Source organism: Pleurodeles waltl, chromosome 6 (genome assembly GCF_031143425.1).
Source record: "Pleurodeles waltl isolate 20211129_DDA chromosome 6, aPleWal1.hap1.20221129, whole genome shotgun sequence".
NCBI lineage: Eukaryota > Metazoa > Chordata > Amphibia > Caudata > Salamandridae > Pleurodeles > Pleurodeles waltl.
In genome coordinates this window covers 1,165,231,221-1,165,251,945 of record NC_090445.1, presented here as the reverse complement: position 1 = coordinate 1,165,251,945, position 20,725 = coordinate 1,165,231,221, and the positions used below count along the sequence as shown (strand labels likewise).

The 20,725-nt window shown below is 46.0% G+C and overlaps 1 protein-coding gene across 1 annotated transcript in view; it reads right to left on the bottom strand.

The window, feature by feature from the left end:
• Positions 1–514: 514 nt before the first annotated feature.
• SAR1A (secretion associated Ras related GTPase 1A) overlaps positions 515–20,725 on the bottom strand; it is a 193,870-nt gene continuing 173,659 nt past the window's right edge. Inside the window, exon 7 of the mRNA XM_069240378.1 lies at positions 515–1,908. Within this exon, the coding sequence (XP_069096479.1) occupies positions 1,792–1,908 (117 nt within the window). The 3' untranslated portion in view covers positions 515–1,791. The remainder of the gene's footprint in view (positions 1,909–20,725) is intronic.

Below are 20,725 nucleotides of genomic sequence, written 5' to 3'. Positions count from 1 at the left end.
GGCCACGCAAGGAAATTGGAACACAAAGCACCCCACCAAGTGACCCAATGTGAGCCAGGATTGTGCCAGCAAAAGGCAAATGTGTAACTTCAAAAACATGGGTATAAGCACATATGGAAATGGGGATATACTTAGGGTTAAACACCAACCGGATCAAAATTCTGCAATTAAATCCAGAATGATACAAACTATCTCATTCACCAACGTGAATGTAAAATCCCACAGATGCAAAATGAAAGAAAGATAATTTGTTCAGCAGTACAGCTGTGTCGATCATAAAGAAAAAATCCCCCAAAACCCAAATCATACAATGGTGATTCAAAGAGTGATCTGTTTTGTCTACTACCCCAAGTACATAATAGTAAAATTCAGCAAAAGCCAAGCTTTTGTTATGCTTTTTCTTTTTTAAATCTACTTCATGTCGAACGTCCCTGCATTAACATGGTATTTACAAATAGGTTGGTGGGGACAAAGTCAACAGGCTTGATCAAAGGGCAACAATTTTTTCTACTCATTAAAAGGTTCCACTGTATATTTATTTGTTTTGCAAAAATGATGAAAATATCAGACAAGCCTTTCCTGAATAATCAACGGGTTGAACGACAAGACGGTAAAACACTTTCAGAAATGGTGTCGTCCTGGAGCTGTACAAAAAATAAATATGCACTATTTTTTGACAATCACTCAGATGGGAGAATACAGTCAAACATGGGAGTTAGAGGAGTACATCCACAGATCTGGAACGAAAACCAAACTAAGAATATACATGTAAAAGCTGTTTTCTACCCCTCTGAATTGATAAACTACTCCAATTGCTTATTCGGGCATATTCAATGCTATTCCAATGAGATACGCAGCTAGATATTTCTCAGGTTTCCACACTTGCATTTTTTTAAAACTGCATTTGAAGAATTAGGCAGATTCAGTTATATACACTCAGGCACCTAACATTTTCTTAGCCATCCTAGAAGACTGCTGCTTTAAATGTATAAATCATTAACTACAAAATATGCAAGAGGAAAAAATGTTACGGAAAACCAAACATGATCTTTTTGCTCTTGTTTTGTTATTGGGATCCGCTGCACATCTCTATTGTCATCCACAATGTATTGCCACTGTGGAGAAGATTGGCAATATCAAATCTGCAAAAACTGCTCCTTTACTCGACCCCAGGAACCACAAGTCAATGGAGGGCTTTAGAAGTGCATGGGAAATGGGAACAAAATACACACACCAAAAACAGGATGCAGTGTGACCGCTTTGCTGAGTTGTACAAATTGCCCAACTAAAACCACGGAGCTCAGAAACGCGAAATCCTTTGTTGAAAATGTTGGCGCACTTCCGTGTCAGAACCAAAACAGAAGTGCAAATCGTTGCTGGAGAGCCAACCTTAACCTAAACATGATAGTCACTTTAGGATCCTGCAAAATACCTGTATTGCCTTAAATATGCATGTATATATAAAAAACAAAAGAAGGAGAATAGCCAAATATGAATTTCAGACCAAATGAGATGTAAAAAAAAAAAACATGAGGAAAGAGTTTACAGTGACATTTCTTTAAAAAAGTAGAATTGCTTTCTTATTAAATCAATTTCTAAATCAGACCACTGGCCAACAGATTTCTAGATGCGGTTTGTTTTGAAGTGGGTGCTATTTGTTCAGAATGCCAGTTTCGGTTGGCTAGTCTTCCACGATCCGATTAAGAAGTCGGAGGAAGCTGGGAATGGGGTCAGTTCAGCAGAATGGAGCTCTGTATATTTTGTCACTCATGTCCGTTGCCATTCCGGAAATCAATCGATGTACTGGGAAAGCCAACGGAACCCCTCACCATAACCCTGCCTCTTGAGCACGCTGCACATGAATACTTCCATTGGGCGCGCATTGAGATCCTTCAGTGGCACGTTACCCTGTAATACACAGAAGAACAGGTTATTATGTGATGAGTTTGAATTCCATCTGGTTAATCGCAGACAATTTAACTTTAAATAGACTTTAATCTCTCACACACAGATGCTGCCGTGTCGGACAGGGACAGAAAATAGGTCCGAGCTTCAAAATTATAGAATCTAACAGCTAAAAAGTTAGCAACATTTATATATCTGGCAGTCTGACAAGTTTTTAACTTGTAAAGACAATGTACATGTAGGTCGTTTGCAATGTAAATTTGCATTAATGTCTGCTACAGGCAACCTTTATGGCAATATCTGGGAAATAGACAAAAACACGTCTGACACAAGACTGTCAGACCAGCCGTTCCAGCGCTGTCAGATTGTCCTACAGACCTACTCAACCATGGATGGTGCATGTTTCTAAGGCACAACATAACATGAAATCACACAAAAATGCTTCTCATTAGGAGGCCATCAACGTGACCTTCTTAAAGTTACATTGTAGGTCTAACACAACCCTTCACTGCAGCTTGAGAAGGACAGAGAGGATCATTATTATTTTAACATCCCGGCTTTGCCTGTAACACAATGCAATCCTGGCCCCCAAACGATGCACACTCGGCTGAAATCGATCCGAAATGTTTTTAAAGTGATTCCCAGCAGATTCGTGGTTCAGTAACAGTGGGAAAATGTGGTTTCACACTCTTTTTGCGGCTTACATTTTCCTTATTTATTTTTTACGATAAAGCCCAAGGGTTACCAATATTTTTTTGCTATAACATGGAAAGGATGTATGAAAATGTATCAAACTCACATCAATGCCAAATGACAGTTGGCACTACATGCCTGTGGAACCTTTTCCTCTTATGCTTCTATTTTGTTTTTTTGGGCAAATGGGATCATGTCTGTTGGGAGGGGAATGCCCCCTTCAAGGTAAATACACACTTTATCCCTGCTTGTGAAACTGATAATTTGACTTTTCACTTTGTTCCAGTATCACATTAATCTAGCATGTACACAGAGGCCTAGGTGGGCCTATAGCAATGTAATGTCCAGAAACTGCTCTGTGACCTAAATGGACCGACCAAGTGTGCACTCATGGCGGCATTAGACTACTGCCCCTGTTCTGGGTGCATCACAAAGCGATGGTGGCCAGACCTGGGTCAGAAGAGTGCGGTCCACTGATTCATTTGTGTAAAGCTCCCCTGTTACAGCACGTGTGTATGTGCATCAAGCGTTTAGCATGTTTGGCAGCAGGACTCCGTATGTGGTACAAATCCAGGTACTAGGACCAGTAGGATGTATTTTGGATGCCCCTGGATTAGCATGGAGCAAGATGGATGACGGGGTAAACTTTCCCATACGATGGAAGTGTATTGTCTACATTCTTGAAGCTGGAAGTTAGGGGCCCAGACACTGAAGTGAGGGCGATAGAGACAGGATTCTCCTTAGAAATTCAATGTGGACATTGACAGCAAATAAATGCCAATTAGCTCTTGCTGGGCACTGCCATTTGGTAGATGGTAAGGTGAAGAGGAGGAAGTTTCTAGGCAGGGCCTTCCCTTTTGTTTGTTCTAGATTAGTGTAACAGGAAGGCCTTTGTTTTGAATATTGCTACTTGTAGCCAGCACCACTACTGCCTGCTGTGGGAGCCATCACACGCACAAAGGCTGTCTCTAAGGAGCTGCCAGAAAAGTATACTTTAAAGGCAACCAACCCAAATCAGTTCTGAAAACTTTGACAGTGTACTCCCATCCCTTGTCTGGAACACGCATGCAAGAGTGGGTCCAAATCAATACACAAAGGGCATGTTCCTGATAATCCTAAACGCTGCTGTGTAAGCAGAGTTAGGGAGATATCTCCAGAAATATGCACAACTTACTGGAGAAGCAAGGTCTATAATGGTGCCTGCTCTGGGAGGGGAAGAAAATGCCTGGCTCTGCAGGAGAGTCTGTCCAGGAGAAGCAAACTGTGTTCCTTGTGTGATGAACACCCAGGTGTTTTAGGCTACCCTTGGCAACAAAGAAAAGGCTGAGTCATGTTGTGAGGAGTTTCTCCCATTACCGCCCGCAATCAAGTCAGCGATTCTTCAATGCCAGGTGCAGCTGCTGCCGACCTATCCCCCAAGCGAAGGTTAAGAGGAGCTGTCATCACTACTGAAGCAAAAGGTGACTGCAGGCTGGCTGGAGGTTGCAACAAGCACCAACTTGAAATTATCCTGAATGCCACATCGAGCCGGCCTGCTATGCTGCAGCCCCGCAGTCCCAAGTGAAACCAACACAGAGAAATACTGCTAAGAGGACCTGCAAAAGAAGCACACTCCAGTGCATGTCAACTGCAGCAGCATGAAGGGACCTTGCAAGACAGACTGAACTAAATGTGGAAACTAAGCAAACTAAGGTGTGCCTTGGAGCAGTGTTGCTTAAGTGATTCCCTCTAATTTGGGTACAAACTATTATGAATTACTCCAAGTGATTAGAGACCTAGTGAACCTCGTCTATGCATAATCTGTGACTATAACTTTATTACCATCTATAGACATAATAAATCACTCCTAGTACAGAAAGAGGATGCAATAGCAGGTGGGTCACTTAACTAGACATCACAGTTGCCTTTACAAACCTGCACTGAGCCCCACTGAACAGTGTCATTTTATAATTTGTTGAGATAATGAGATAAGCACTGGGCTGGGCTTATTGTGGCAATCAATCAAATGGTATGTAGAGAGTGCGGTTAATCACGTGAGGGTATCCAGGTGTTGAGAACAATGTTGCTAAGAGGGCTCAGATGAACAACCTGGTCTTGAGCTCTTTCATTAATTCCAGAAGAGAGGAAGATGTTTGTAGGTGAAGGGGGATGTTGTTCCAGGATTTTTGGGGGGGAGGGGGGGGGGGGGTGAGGTGCAGGTACGTGGTGGTGTGTGCGCAAGAGTGAGTGAGAGAGAGCGCGCAGGTGTCTGGAGGAATGGTGGAAGTTCAGGCGGTGGTTGATGTTTGCTGGTATTTGATTGTGGAGGGCTTTTGTAGGTGTGGATCAGCAATTAAAACTGACACCTCTTCTGAGTGGGGAAGGCCAATGGAGTTTCTTGAGGTGGGGGTGGTGTGGGTCTGTTTGAGGAGGTCGAGAAGGAGTCTGGCCGCTGTGTTCAGTCTTTTCAAGAGGTGCGTGGTGATTCCTACATAGTGCAGGTTGCTTTTGTCCAGCTGGCTGGTGACTAGGGCTTGAGTAACTGTTTGTCTGGTGTTGGCAGGGAGCATTTGAAGATCTAACGGAGCATTTTTCCATGGTAAGCTTGCTGTCCAGCTTGATGCCAAAGTTGCAGGCATGGTCTTTTGGAATGGATGAATGTCCTACATAGGACGGTTACCAGGAGTCCTTCTACGGGGAGGAGTTGTTCCCAAAGATCAGCACTTCTGCTGTCTGTGTTGAGTTTTAGGCAGCTGTTTTTCATCCTGTTGCAATGACGGTTGTGCACCTACAGAAGTTGGTCCTCATGGGGGGTGGGGGGCTTTTGATAGTGAGAGGATGAGCTGGGTGTTTTACGTAAGATATGATGTTCATTCTGTGGGTTGTGACAATGCCGGCTAAGGGGGTCATGTAGATGCTGAACAATGTAGGGATGAATCTTGGGGAATGCCACAAATTAGGTTCTTGGGTTCTGAGGTGAAAGGTGGTAGGTGGATTCTCTGGGTTCTTCCTGTTAGGAAAGAGGCAATCCATTTGAGGGAGTCTCCTTGGATTCCATTGGGGTGAAACCTTTTGATAAGAGAGTGGTCAGATACAGTGTTGAACGATGCTGGGAAGTCTACGAGGATCAGGGCTGCTGTTTCTTCCCAGTCAAGGAAGGTTCTGACATCAGTGATCAGGGAGGAATCCAGAAGGTGGTTGTTCTCCCGGTGTTTTGCGATTTGGTGGTTGATGGCCTTTGAGGACTTTGGCGTGAAAGAGGAGCAGAGAGATGGGATGATAGTGCTTGAATTTGCAGGGGCCAGCAGGTCGTTACTTGAGGAGTTTGCCTTCTGTGTTTCCATTCTTCGGGGAAGGTAGCCATGGTGTGGATAAGTTGAAAATGGTGATAAGCTTGTTCCTGACTGTCTTACCCCGACGTTCAAAATGTGGTAGGGACAAGGCTGCTCCAGAGTGGACGGAGTTCATGATGGCTGTGGTGTTGTGCGGTGAGCTGGCCCCAGATAGTGAGAAGGTGGTCCGGGTCTTTCAGGGTTTGCATCAGTGGGATCAAGGAGGCTGAGGGTGTCTGTGGCAGTAGGTTGGGGTGTGAAGTTGTTGTAGATGGTGGAGATTTTGTCATGGAAGAGGTCCATTTGAGTGTTGCAGAGTTCCTGAGGAGGGGTGATGTTTTCAGTGGCAGTGACAATGTTGAAGAGTCCTTTGCTGTATTTAGAGCGTCAATGCAGTGGGCTATGGCACTCCTTTTCGTCTTTTTTTGTAGTTGGTGGTATTGGTTGAAGGATGACTTCAATGTGGTCTCCCTGCTCGTGCGCCATTTCCTTTCTAGCCACTTACAGTAGCGTTTCTTGGTTCTCAGTTACAGGTACCCAGCTGGCCGAATGGGTGGGTACCATGAATTTGGCAGCCTTGACAGGGACGACTGTCGATGCAATAGGTGATCCCGGCGTACAAGTTCTTGTGGAGGGTGCTGAGGGAGTCTGTCCACTGGCTGATACTTTGCTGCAACTTTGACCCAGCTGGAGTTTAAGGTGCTGGTGCCACGGGATCTTGTGATGGTGAAGTGGACAATGGCCTGGTCGGTTCAGGTGAGCTCTGTGACAAGGCTGTACTTGACTCTGTTGCTGGCTGTGAAGATGGGGTTTAGCGTGTGTACTGAGTTCTGTGCGGGGTTGGAAACTAGTTGGATGAGGTGGATGATGTTCATGGTTTCAAGGAGGTTGGTGTCATTAAGGTTGTTGAGGTGAAAACAGATCTGGGGATGATGTAGTGCTTGGAGTCAATGGTGAGTGGGGGGTGATAAATTTGGAGAAGACACTACAGAAGCTGTGACGTAGTTCTGGAGGTTTGTAAGCAAGGGTATCCCTGATGGTGGTTTTGCCATTGATTTGGAGTTGGAAATTGAGGTGTTCCTTGATCAGGGTGCTATTATCTGCAGTGGTGGTGGTGGAGAAGATGGTTTCTTTGTGGACGATGGCGATAACACTTCCATGTTTGTTGGAATGTGTCAACATCAGGGCAGTGCGTGCTCTACGGGCGACTAGAATGCAAAAACCTAACAATTTCAAGCTAACATAGTTTATGCATTGTGCTGATATGATTTTGTTTAACCTTTTGCATTGCAGAGTTTAATCTTGAAGACTTATGCTCACAGCATGCATATAAATACTGTTGACATGTAATGTACTGCTGCAGGCTTTCAGACTGTGTCAGGGTGTAGTCCCCTTCCAGGGCCTTCTAGAAGCTTTCCCTGCAGCATGCCTGGGTGTGGTTTGTGGGCTGGGCCAAGACTCTATATAAGGGAGCCAGCCCAGCTCCACGTGCTCACTATTCAGAGGTCCCGGTGCAGAGCAGCAACAACTTCCTGAGCTCCTGTTCCGGTGGCCTACTTTGATCCTCCAGGCCTTGCCCTTTTCACTTAGTTGGTGGTCCTTGATCAGGGCAGTAAGACGGATGTCGGGCTGGGCCCCCGATCCCGTTATCGAAGACTTTTGAGTTCTTGGGCCTACTTTTGCATGATAAACAACTTTACTCTTGTGCGTGTGAATGTGAGCTTCATGGCATTTACATGCGGATACTCGAATCGGCAGGACGCGCGATTCTTTGCTTGTTTGTAACTCTTGATATTCATTGTGCGCTACCATTTCTTGGCAGTTACATGGTGGCATTCGAATCGGCAAGACTCGCGATTAGTTTCTCGTGCTTTAGCCCTTGATACTCATTGTGCGCTACCGTTTCTTGGCAGTTACATGGTGGCATTCGAATCGGCAAGACGCGCGATTCTTTTCTCGTGCTTTAACCCTTGATGTTCATTGTGCGCTACCATATCTTGGCAGTTACATGGTGGCATTCGAATCGGCAAGACGCGCGATTCATTTCCTGTGTGTAATTCAGGTTATTCATTGTACGCTACCATTTCCTGACATTCATATGGTGACATTCGAATCGGCAAGCCGCGCGATTCCTTTTCTGTGTTTAAAATCACAGTGTTCATTATGCGCTACCATTTTAAGGCATTTACTTGGTGGCTTTCCAGTTGGCAAGACGCGTGATTTATTTCTCAAGTCTAATTTGTGTTATTCATGGTGCACAATCATTTTATGGTATTTACAACCCATGTAAAGATCTGCAATGTGCGCAATTCATGTTCCGGCAATTTGAGAGAACAAAAAAGCTAGAGTTCTAGATATAATGTTGTGTAGTACATAATATGTTTCTCAAACACGATTCATGCGATTGTTTAGAGATTATTCGGATTGTTACCTGTTCCTCATGCAAAGGATAATACTTTAATTTGAAAGTTGCATTTAAACTTTCTTGATTCCCTCACAGGTATCCAGTCATCTTGAAGCCTAGTGATTTTAAGTTTATGCTTGGGTTGTCCATGTTTTCAGCATGACAATGCTTAGAGTCGTAGCATAGTATTTGATTCATATGAAATAATCTTGATATTGTGTGTTTTAACCTTTTTGCTTCCTACAGGTCTCCTTCCCAGTTGTTTCCTTCCTAATCCCCTTTTCCCCACTTGGACTCTTAGACTCTGTGACAGTTCTAATCAGATTACTGGAGCTGTCTTGTGGTGGAAGTGTTGGGAACGTGCACAGACTCCGAGGATCTGGTGACTCCGACAGAATGGTCCTGGTGTGGTATCTTGTAGCCGTTGGGAGTAGCTGTAGCGACGGTGCTCACAGATGGGGGCTGAGCCAAGCCTAGGTGAGGAAGATGATATCAGGGGTGAAGGACATGTCAAGATGTTTGACTTACGGTTTGAGCTCTTGACCCCCCCTCCCCCCCTCCCCCCACACTGCCTCATTGAGAATCAGACTTCTCACCTTCACTAACCCGCGGTCCAAGTGTGGAAAGAGTGTACCTGGCCCACTTTGCAGAACATAGTAGGAAGGACCCCAGCACACCCGCAAACAACATCAGCCACCACAGCTGTGGCTCATCAACCCCTCTAGAATAGGATTGATCCGGAGTCCACATACTACCCAATTTGAGGTCCCTTCATAACATTACTATTTTCATGTTGGGGTTGGGGGTGGGGGCTACAGACAGTTAAGGAAAAGATGTATTCCCATGGGATGAAAGCATTACTGTGGTTCCCAGCAACCCTGTTGATTGCCATTTTATCCCATAGACACGTAAGGAATGCCTCTCAACTAACAGTGAACAAGCGCCTTAGCCAAGACTAGGGCTGGTGTTACTGGCACTTTCATGGATTTTTTGCTTGGTACGGTACCTGTGTGCTGGCTGAACTATTTCTGATTATTTCTCCACTAAAGTGTCTGAAGAGGTGAAGACTACACAAGCTTGTTTTCAAGAGGAACTTAATCTATACAAACCCTGTGGCTAGATGTTTGTTCTTGTGTGATCTTTACCCTCAATTTCTATTTCTATTCTACCCTCCTTTCCCCAATAACTCAGATCAGTAGAAGTGCTGTGATGCATAGTTCACTTTATCTACAGATGGCAAATGTATTCGTTCACTGCCACAGGTTTTGTGATTTATGCTGTTCCAAGTGTATTAATTTAATTTTCTTACAATAAAAATGATTTAAACTTAATTAGAAGCAACAGTCCGCTATTACTGGGTGTGTTTAAGACTCTTTGCATTAATGATTATGATGGTACCAGAAGGTAATGAGAAGTGATGGCTCCTCATAGTTGCTATCAATTGGCCAGAAGAAAAAGTTACTTAACTGTTGGTTCAGTTATGCAGTATTGGCATCTTTCATAGATTCACATGCTTGAATCATTCCCTGTCATTTAAGTGGGAATCACACCTTACCTACCATGGGCCCTAACTGCAATGAACAATCTCTTTAATAACTGTAAGAAGGTACCCTTGTTCTCGGCATGGCTACCCCCATTTTCTGCCTGTTGTCAGTGTGCGTGACTGAATTCACTGGGATTCTGCTAACCAGGACCCCAGTGATTATGCTCTCTACCTTCAATTTGGTAACTTCTTACTTACACCCCACATTTGGCATACTGGTGCCTCCATGTAAGTCCCTAGTATATGGTACCCAGGGCATTTGGGTACCAGGGTATCCCCATGGGCTGCAGCATGTATTATGCCACCCATGGGGAGCCCATGCAAAGTGTTCTGCAGGCCTGCCATTGTAGCCTGTGCAAAAGGATGCATGCACCCTTTTCACTAAAGGGCACTGCATCAAGTCACTGTTAGTCACCCCTATGGCAGGCTCTCCTGGACCAGAGGGCAGGATGCAAGTACCTGTGTGCACTGGCAGAGGTGCCTCCACGAACTCCAGTTCCATTTTCCTGGACTTTGTGAGTATGGGGACGCCATTTTATGCGTGTACTGGACAAAGGTCACTACCTATGTCCAGCTACATAACTGTAACTCCGAAAGAAGGCATGTTTGTTATCAAACATGTCAGAATCATACTCCAATACTGTTGTCAGTTTTGGAAGTATGATTACATGCACTCTGGGGGCTCCTTAGAAGACCCCTGGGATTGCTCCTACCAACCTTCTGGGGTTTTCTGGTCAGCCCAAGCTGATGCCACCCCTCAGACAGGTTTCTGCCCTCCTGCTGCTTGAACAGCTCAAGCCCAGGAAGTCAGAATAAATGATTTCCTTTGTAAGAGGGAGGTAACACCCTCTCCCTTTGGAAATAGGTGTTAAATGGCTTGGGAGAGGTAGCCTCCCCAAGACACTGGTATGCTTTGAAGGGCACATTTGGTGCCCTCCGTGCATAAACCAGTCTACACCAGTTCAGGGACCTCCAGTCTCTGCTCTGGCACGAAACTGGACAATGGAAAGGGGAGTGAGCACTCCCCTGTCCATCACCACCTCAAGGGTGGTGCCCACAGTTTCTCCAGAGGGTCCCTGGGTTCTGCCATCTTGAATCAAAGGTTGGCAGAGACCTCTGCAAGCACTGAGTGGCCAGGTCAGGCAGGTGACATCAGAGCCCCCTCCTAGGTGGTCACCTGGGTAGGTGCCCAATCCCCCTTTCAGGGCTATTTAGGGTCTCTCTTGGGTGGGTCCTCAGATTCGGCTTGCAAAATTCCAGCAGGACTCATCTACAACTTTACTTTGACTTCTAGCCACAAACAGCAACTGGACCCTCCAAGAACTGACAATCTGCATCCATGACAAAGACTCTGTTTGCAACATTGTTACTACAGCTCCTTCCAGCTTCTACAACATTTCCCCAGCTGTGCATCCTCTGAAGGCGGCAAGTCTTCAGTCTGCACGAGAAGGAAGAAAGAATCTCCATTGACGTGAAGGAGTCACTCCCCTGGATCTGCAGGCACCAACTGCAAGGACGACTGGCTGCGTGGTTCTCCTCTCATCCTGACCTGCGTGGACCCTGCATCAAGAGTGGTGGGCCGCAGTAGTCCTCTTGGTCCTCTCTGCCAGCTGTCCAACTTTGATGGAGGTAAGCCCTTGGCTTTCCACGCAGGACATTAACCCAGTGCACCATATCTCTTGCAGCTACCAAGGTTTGTTTGCATCTCCTCAAAGGGATCTTCAGGCTCCCTGTAGCCCCAGCCCTGATTCCTGCAATGCACAGCTCTCTGTGTGCTTCTCCTTGCGTGTGGGACCCTTCTCCAGTTGTGCTACGTGGACTCCTCTGTGACTCCTGACTCATCGACCAGTGAGTCTCCTGTGGGGGCTGCCTCTTCGTCTTTGGACACTGCCTTGCTGAGGGTCCCCCTAGGACTCCCCCCAGGGGTTGAGTCCTCCTGGACGCTGCTGGTCCCCAGCAGCCCCACTTTTGCTTCACTGTGACTTCTGCCTGTGCCAAGGCTTGTTGGTGGCTTTTCCACACCACTGACCAACTGCAATCCTCCATCCGGCGTGGGACGAAGACTGCATCCTCCAGGAACTCTTCACCTGCTCCAGGGCTGCTTTCCTGTCCGTCTTCGTTCTACCGTTGACCAACTCCTGCATCCACAGCTGGGTGGGTAGTAGCTCCTGCTCCCCCGGACTCTTCTGTACTTTGTTCCCTTCTTCCATAGGTCTTCCTCCTCAGGAATCCACCGCTGGTTTCTTGCGGTCTTGTCTGGGTGTTGCATTTTCTTAATTTTCTTCTTTTTTGGGTGGTTTGGGATAAATCTAGTAATTTACTCCTTTCCTCCTGGTCGCTACGGCCACTGTGGTACTTTTCTTTGGGGTTTCCTAGTACCCCCAGCTCCCCTCTACACATTTTACTTAACTAGGTTGGGGTCCTGTGTTCGCATTCCATTTTTTTAGTATATGGTTTAGACTCACCCTTGGGTCACTATTGTCTATTTGCATTTGCACTGTTTTCTATCACTTTCTATTCCTATTGCTGATTACTAGTGTACATATCTAGTGTGTTACTTACCTCCTATTGAAGGGTTGCCTCTAGTATTTTTTGCTATTTGTGTCACTAAAATAAAGTACCTTTAATTTTGTAACACTGAGTGTTTTCTTTCATGTGTGTAAGTGCGGTTTGACTACAGTGGTATTGCATAAGCTTTGCAGGTCTCCTAGATAAGCCTTGGTTGCTCATCCACAGCTACCTCTAGAGAGCCTGGCTTCTAGACACTGTCTACACTACACTAATAGGGGATAACTGGACCTGGTATAAGGTGTAAGTACCATAGGTACCCACCACACAGCAGACAGCTTCCTACAATAACATATCAATGTCCTTTAATAAAGGACCAAACTGGAACTATGACCAATCAGGCAACAGCTTCCTCAACAACACTCCCAAGAGAGGCTGCATTCATCATTTTCGAGCACATGTGTAATGATTTTATATGAGGTATAAAAAGAGTCTCTCAGGGAAGGAGGGTGGGTCGCATTTGAATCTATGAAAGATACCAATACTGGAGAACTGAAATTACAGTTAAGTAACTAGTTAGATTCTTCTCCAGTATTCGATCTTTCATAGATTCATTCATTCATGTTTCAATCAGAATAGCAAGTAGGTAATACAAGTATGCTAGGAAGCAATAGAAATATCCTTTGAGGATGGTGGGTAAGAAATTAATACAATAGTTACATCGTCTGAGCTTAATGTTCTAGAAGTGGAATGACAGACATAATATAAAAAGATGATAACCTGGAAATACACTTAAATAGCAATATACAAAACCCTCAAGCCTTGACACTGCCAGTCCTACAGCTGCATCCCCATGGTGCGCCAATTCTAGGCAGTAGTGCTGTGTTAATGTGTGGGTGATCTTCAATGTTGCAGCATGGCAAATCTTTTCCAATGGCAAATCTGCAAAAAGAGCAGTGGAGGTGGACACTGACCTTGTTGTGTGCTCTGGCTTCAGCTGTGTAATTGGGTTACCCGCCTTTGTATGGCAAAACCGGATGACAGCAGAAATCCATCTTGCAATTATAGATTTAGTGACTTTGATGCGTTTGACTACATGATACAAAAAGTTGATCAGTTTTGCGTATCTGCGGAGTGCACTGCAAATAGAATGTAAGGCACATTTTTGCATATAGTATGAAACGACTGCTCAGCTGGGATCGCTGGATTCTGGAAAAAGGTGCATAGTAAGATGGGCTCATTAAAATGAAATTGAGTTTGCACCTTGGGATTTAATCTAGGATTCGTCCTTAGAACTACATAGTCATTGGTGAAATATGGGAATGATTTCTGAATAGTGAAAGTCTTTTTTGCTGACTCTCCGAGCCAAGGTGAAAGCGAGTAGTAACGCTACCTTACAAGTCAGGAACTTTAGTTCTGCTTTGTAAATAGGTTCAGTAGCTAGGAGAGAGGACTATATTGAGACACCATTCCAGAGGAGGAGCTCAGATCAGAAGGAAAGCCCTGAATAATCCCTTCATAAATTGTTTAATTATTTTGGCAGAGGAAAGGGAAAGCGTGAGATAAACATCTATATCTCTATATTGCTGCAAGGTGAACCTTGACAGATTCATGCGCCAATCCAGATCTAGCGAGCAATAGGATATACAACAGAATCTGTTCAGGTGATGCTTTAAAGGGATGCAGGTTAGATTGCCGACACCAAACACAGAATCATTTCTAGTTTAACCTGTATGGTTTGTTGGTGGATTCAACTCTTGCTTTAAGACAGGAAATCCCCACTGTCTTGAGGAATGTCTGGGTCTTTACCTTCATTGTACTCAGAAACCATGCACACAAGTGGAGAAATGCTGGTTCCGGGTAGAGAATCTGGCCCTTGTTCATGGTTAACAATGCTGGCAGTGAAGGGAGGAGAATGGGATTGCATTCCGTTAAGAGGAGTAGTACTGTAAACCAGTGCAGCCTGGGCCACCTGGGAGCAATCAGGATCAGGCGACAGTGCTCTCTTCTAATTTTCCTCAGAACCTTTGGTATGGACTGGAACGGGGTGGGGGGGGGGGGGGGGCATGGGGGGGGAGGAGGAAGTTTAAGAATAAATCCCTGACCATCTCATCAAAAGGGCATTCCCCCACGACCCTGGGAGCCGGTACTGACTGGCATAGAACTGGCATTTGGTGTTCTGGTCTGTCGCAAAAAGATCCAATTCCAGTGTACCCCAGCATAAGAATATCCTATTTAGCTGTGTTTGATCCAGCTCTCACTCATGACAACTGTCCGTTGTCTTGCTGAGAGTGTCCGCTAAAGTGTTTGTAACTCCAGACACATGTTCGACTCGCAGCGACATGTGAATAGTGAGCCAATTTCAGAGATCCTGAGCGTCTTGGGAGGGTGTTCATGATCGTGTGCTCCCTTGTTTATGTAATGCATGCTGGTTGTGCTGTCTGTACGAACCAGGACTGATAAGCCTGCTGTCCTCAGAAGAAAAGAGTGTATGGTGAGAAAGATGGCCTTCAACTCCAGGCTGTTGATGTGAAAGGTTTTTTGCTGTGTCGACCACTTTCCATGAATTTGTACGTCATGCAGATGGCCACCAAAGCCCTGCAGAGAGGAGTCTGTTGTTATCACGAACTCTGGGACATGAGGAGAAAATGTCAGGCCCTATGATAAATGAGAAACCTGGGACCACCACACCAGGGCTTTCTTTTGGAGTGATGGTCATAGGGTCGAACGATTGCTCCATCTGGTCCATTGCTTTTGCAATTCTTCTTGAAGTGAACTCATCTTCAGTCATGCAAGAGGTACTAGTCTGATTGCAGAAGACATCATGCCCCGCAAGGCCTTGTACAGATGAACTGGAGCAAACCTTTTTGAGAGCTTGACTGCCAGATCTTAGCTTCTGTTGCCTGTCTTGGGATAAATAAGCCTTGTTGAGCATTGTATCCAGAATAGATCCTAAGACCATTATGGTTTGGAATAGTAACTGATTTCTGGAAATGAACCATGAGACTCAGTTTGTGAATTAAGTCGAGACAAGCTTTTGTGGTTTGGGATGCTTGGTGTGCTGCTAGGGTCTTGAGTAGCCAGTGTCCAAGTAGGCAAACACTTGATGACCTTGGTTCCCTTGGTTCCCAAGAGCAGCTGCTACTGGTGCCAGGCACTTTGTACATAAGCGAGATGCTGATTTGAGTCCGAATCGGAGGACTTTAAAATGATAATGGGTACTGACTATGATGAAGCAAAAGTATTTTCTGGATGTATGAGGATGTGAAAGTATGCATCCTGCAAATCGAGAGTTGTTATGAAATCTCCACTGTTGAAGAGGTGCAGGATATCTGGGAGGGTGACTATCCAAAATGATTGCTTGCATAAGAATGTGTTTAGTTTTCTTAACTCCAGGATGGGCCTCTGTAAAGAAATGGCTCCCTGTTGCAGTTACCCCCCACTTTTTGCCTGATACTGATGCTGACTTGACTGAGAAGTGTGCTGGGACCCTGCTAACCAGGCCCCAGCACCAGTGTTCTTTCACCTAAAATGTACCATTGTATCCACAATTGGCAGACCCTGGCATCCAGATAAGTCCCTTGTAACTGGTACTTCTAGTACCAAGGGCCCTGATGCCAAGGAAGGTCTCTAAGGGCTGCAGCATGTCTTATGCCACCCTGGAGACCTCTCACTCAGCACAGACACACTGCTTGCCAGCTTGTGTGTGCTAGTGAGGACAAAACGAGTAAGTCGACATGGCACTCCCCTCAGGGTGCCATGCCAGCCTCTCACTGCCTATGCAGTATAGGTAAGACACCCCTCTAGCAGGCCTTACAGCCCTAAGGCAGGGTGCACTATACCATAGGTGAGGGTACCAGTGCATGAGCATGGTACCCCTACAGTGTCTAAACAAAACCTTAGACATTGTAAGTGCAGGGTAGCCATAAGAGTATATGGTCTGGGAGTCTGTCAAACACGAACTCCACAGCACCATAATGGCTACACTGAAAACTGGGAAGTTTGGTATCAAACTTCTCAGCACAATAAATGCACACTGATGGCAGTGTACATTTTATTGTAAAATACACCACAGAGGGCACCTTAGAGGTGCCCCCTGAAACTTAACCGACTGTCTGTGTAGGCTGACTAGTTCCAGCAGCCTGCCACACCAGAGACATGTTGCTGGCCCCATGGGGAGAGTGCCTTTGTCACTCTGAGGCCAGTAACAAAGCCTGCACTGGGTGGAGATGCTAACACCTCCCCCAGGCAGGAGCTGTGACACCTGGCGGTGAGCCTCAAAGGCTCACCCCTTTGTCACAGCCCAGCAGGGCACTCCAGCTTAGTGGAGTTGCCCGCCCCCTCCGGCCACGGCCCCCACTTTTGGCGGCAAGGCTGGAGGGAACAAAGAAAGCAACAAGGAGGAGTCACTGGCCAGTCAGGACAGCCCCTAAGGTGTCCTGAGCTGAGGTGACTCTGACTTTTAGAAATCCTCCATCTTGCAGATGGAGGATTCCCCCAATAGGGTTAGGATTGTGACCCCCTCCCCTTGGGAGGAGGCACAAAGAGGGTGTACCCACCCTCAGGGCTAGTAGCCATTGGCTACTAACCCCCCAGACCTAAACACGCCCTTAAATTTAGTATTTAAGGGCTACCCTGAACCCTAGAAAATTAGATTCCTGCAACTACAAGAAGAAGGACTGCCTAGCTGAAAACCCCTGCAGAGGAAGACCAGAAGACGACAACTGCCTTGGCTCCAGAAACTCACCGGCCTGTCTCCTGCCTTCCAAAGATCCTGCTCCAGCGACGCCTTCCAAAGGGACCAGCGACCTCGACATCCTCTGAGGACTGCCCCTGCTTCGAAAAGACAAGAAACTCCCGAGGACAGCGGACCTGCTCCAAGAAAGGCTGCAACTTTGTTTCCAGCAGCCTTGAAAGAACCCTGCAAGCTCCCCGCAAGAAGCGTGAGACTTGCAAAACTGCACCCGGCGACCCCGACTCGGCTGGTGGAGATCCAACACCTCAGGAGGGACCCCAGGACTACTCTGATACTGTGAGTACCAAAACCTGTCCCCCCTGAGTCCCCACAGCGCCGCCTGCAGAGGGAATCCCGAGGCTTCCCCTGACCGCGACTCTTTGAATCCTAAGTCCCGACGCCTGGGAGAGACCCTGCACCCTCAGCCCCCAGGACCTGAAGGACCGGACTTTCACTGGAGAAGTGACCCCCAGGAGTCCCTCTCCCTTGCCCAAGTGGAGGTTTCCCCGAGGAACCCCCCCCTTGCCTGCCTGCAGCGCTGAAGAGATCCCGAGATCTCTCATAGACTAACATTGCGAACCCGACGCTTGTTTCTACACTGCACCCGGCCGCCCCCGCGCTGCTGAGGGTGAAATTTCTGTGTGGGCTTGTGTCCCCCCCGGTGCCCTACAAAACCCCCCTGGTCTGCCCTCCGAAGACGCGGGTACTTACCTGCAAGCAGACCGGAACCGGGGCACCCCCTTCTCTCCATTCTAGCCTATGTGTTTTGGGCACCACTTTGAACTCTGCACCTGACCGGCCCTGAGCTGCTGGTGTGGTGACTTTGGGGTTGCTCTGAACCCCCAACGGTGGGCTACCTTGGACCAAGAACTGAACCCTGTAAGTGTCTTACTTACCTGGTAAAACTAACAAAAACTTACCTCCCCCAGGAACTGTGAAAATTGCACTAAGTGTCCACTTTTAAAACAGCTATTTGTCAATAACTTGTAAAGTATACATGCAATTTTTATGATTTAAAGTTCCTAAAGTACTTACCTGCAATACCTTTCAAATGAGATATTACATGTAGAATTTTAACCTGTGGTTCTTAAAATAAACTAAGAAAATATATTTTTCTATAACAAAACCTATTGGCTGGATTTGTCTCTGAGTGTGTGTACCTCATTTATTGTCTATGTGTATGTACAACAAATGCTTAACACTACTCCTTGGATAAGCCTACTGCTCGACCACACTACCACAAAATAGAGCATTAGTATTATCTATTTTTACCACTATTTTACCTCTAAGGGGAACCCTTGGACTCTGTGCATGCTATTCCTTACTTTGAAATAGCACATACAGAGCCAACTTCCTACAGCCTCCATTACCAGGTTTTCTTTCAAATAAGGAAGAATGAGGAATAGGAGCCTAGGCTGCTTTGTGAAAACAGAACGCTCTCAATTGCTCCCTTTGCAAGCATGGTGAAGGCTTCCTTTTCAGTAAGTGAAGATGATGGGGATGCTCTCCTCTTGGAGGGTTGTTTGGTGGTGTCTGTACAAGTTCTACGGTGTGGCCATAAGCAACCAGGTCTAACAGCCATTTGGGTCTGATGTTATCTGTTTCCATTGGGGTAGATGGCTGGAAATCTTCACACCTACAGGATGAAGAGTGGTATCTGCAGCAGGTACCTGGTGTAGGTCACTGCTTATGACCTGCATCTTTACTTAGGGAGGGCTGTTTTTGGCGAGAGCCTTGTGTGGTATAGGCCGCTGCAGGTGGCTGACGGTACTGTTGCTGATAAATTGTCCTGTACTGTAATTGAAAGGGCTGAAACCGCTGACGTTAGTATGATCCTTTGTAGGAGAAAATACCTCCTCCACTAACTCCCCAAAAGGGTACTTTTTTAATATTAGAAGGTGCAGAGAGATTTAGCAGTATCAGTGTGTTTTTATTGATAACAGTGCATCATCAATGTGTTTTCCAAACAGCATTTCCATGTCATAAGCCTCAGGACTGTTGCTGCAAGAAGCTGACAAAACCTGCAATCTATCACCTCAGAGGAGGTGTGCTCTCCCTCTTGTAGAATCTCTGTGGCTTCCGTTTGCTTGTCTTCAGGGAGAAGGTCTATGAGGTTGCCGATGTCCGACAACATCTGCCTATCGTAGCGGCCTAGGATGGCATGAGAGTTTGCTGCTCGAACTACAATGGCTGACATGAGGGAAAACCTCTTGCCTACTGTAGGAGGCTGGTTCAGTATACGGTGTACACCTATAGGTGATGCACCCTGCACTGAGTCCAGGCAACCATTAGTGTTAGAGGTTTCTAATAACCAGAACTCTCAAAAGGGTAATTGTGGAGAGCAGCTAGGGCTTATCAGAGAGGGTGTAAGGCAATCGCAGTAACCATTGTCAGTCAATGATTACACACAAGAAAGAACCACACCAAGTGTTAGAAAAATAAAGCATTATTAATTAACACTCAGGCACTAAACTAACCATTGGGGGAGGAGGAGAGGGGGGGGGGGGGGGTTCAAACCATATACTAACAAAATGGGTAATGAAAATGTCACTTACCCAGTGTACATCTGTTCGTGGCATCAGTCGCAGTAGATTCGCATGTTCTGCAATAGCTCGCCATCTGGTGTTGGGCCGGAGTGTTACAAGTTGTTTTTCTTCGAAGAAGTCTTTCGAGTCACGGGACCGAGTGACTCCTCCTTTTGTCTCCATTGCGCATGGGCGTCGACTCCATCCTCGATTGTTTTTCCCCGCAGAGGGTGAGGTAGGAGTTGAATTGTAGTAATAGTGCCCATGCAATGGAGTGACTAAGTATGCACTTATTTAAGGTTGAGATGATACATATATAAATAATTGAAGGTAACTTCCAAACTGCTACAGGCTCCCGGGGAGGCGGGTGGGCACATGCGAATCTACTGCGACTGATGCCACGAACAGATGTACACTGGGTAAGTGACATTTTCAGTTCGATGGCATCTGTCGCTGTAGATACGCATGTTCTGCAATAGACTAGTAAGCAGTTATTTCCCCAAAAGCGGTGGATCAGCCTGTAGGAGTGGAAGTAGTCTGAAATAATGTCCTTAATACAGCTTGACCTACTGTGGCTTGTTGTGCGGATAACACGTCTACACAGTAGTGCTTGGTGAATGTGTGAGGCGTAGACCATGTGGCTGCCTTACATATTTCTTGCATTGGGATGTTTCCTAGAAAGGCCATGGTAGCACCTTTTTTTCTGGTTGAGTGTGCCCTTGGTGTAATGGGCAGCTGTCGTTTAGCTTTAAGGTAGCAGATTTGGATGCATTTAACTATCCATCTGGCTATACCTTGTTTTGAAATTGGGTTTCCTGCATGAGGTTTTGAAATGCAATAAAGAGTTGTTTAGTCTTTCTGATGTTTTTTGTTCTGTCAATGTAATACATTAATGCTCTTTTGACATCTAATGTATGTAGTGCCCTTTCAGCTACGGTATCTGGCTGTGGAAAGAACACCGGAAGTTCCACTGTTTGATTTAGATGGAACGGTGAAATAACCTTTGGCAAAAATTTAGGATTGGTCCTTAGGACGACTTTATTTTTGTGTAGTTGTATAAAAGGTTCCTGTATAGTAAACGCCTGAATCTCGCTTACTCTT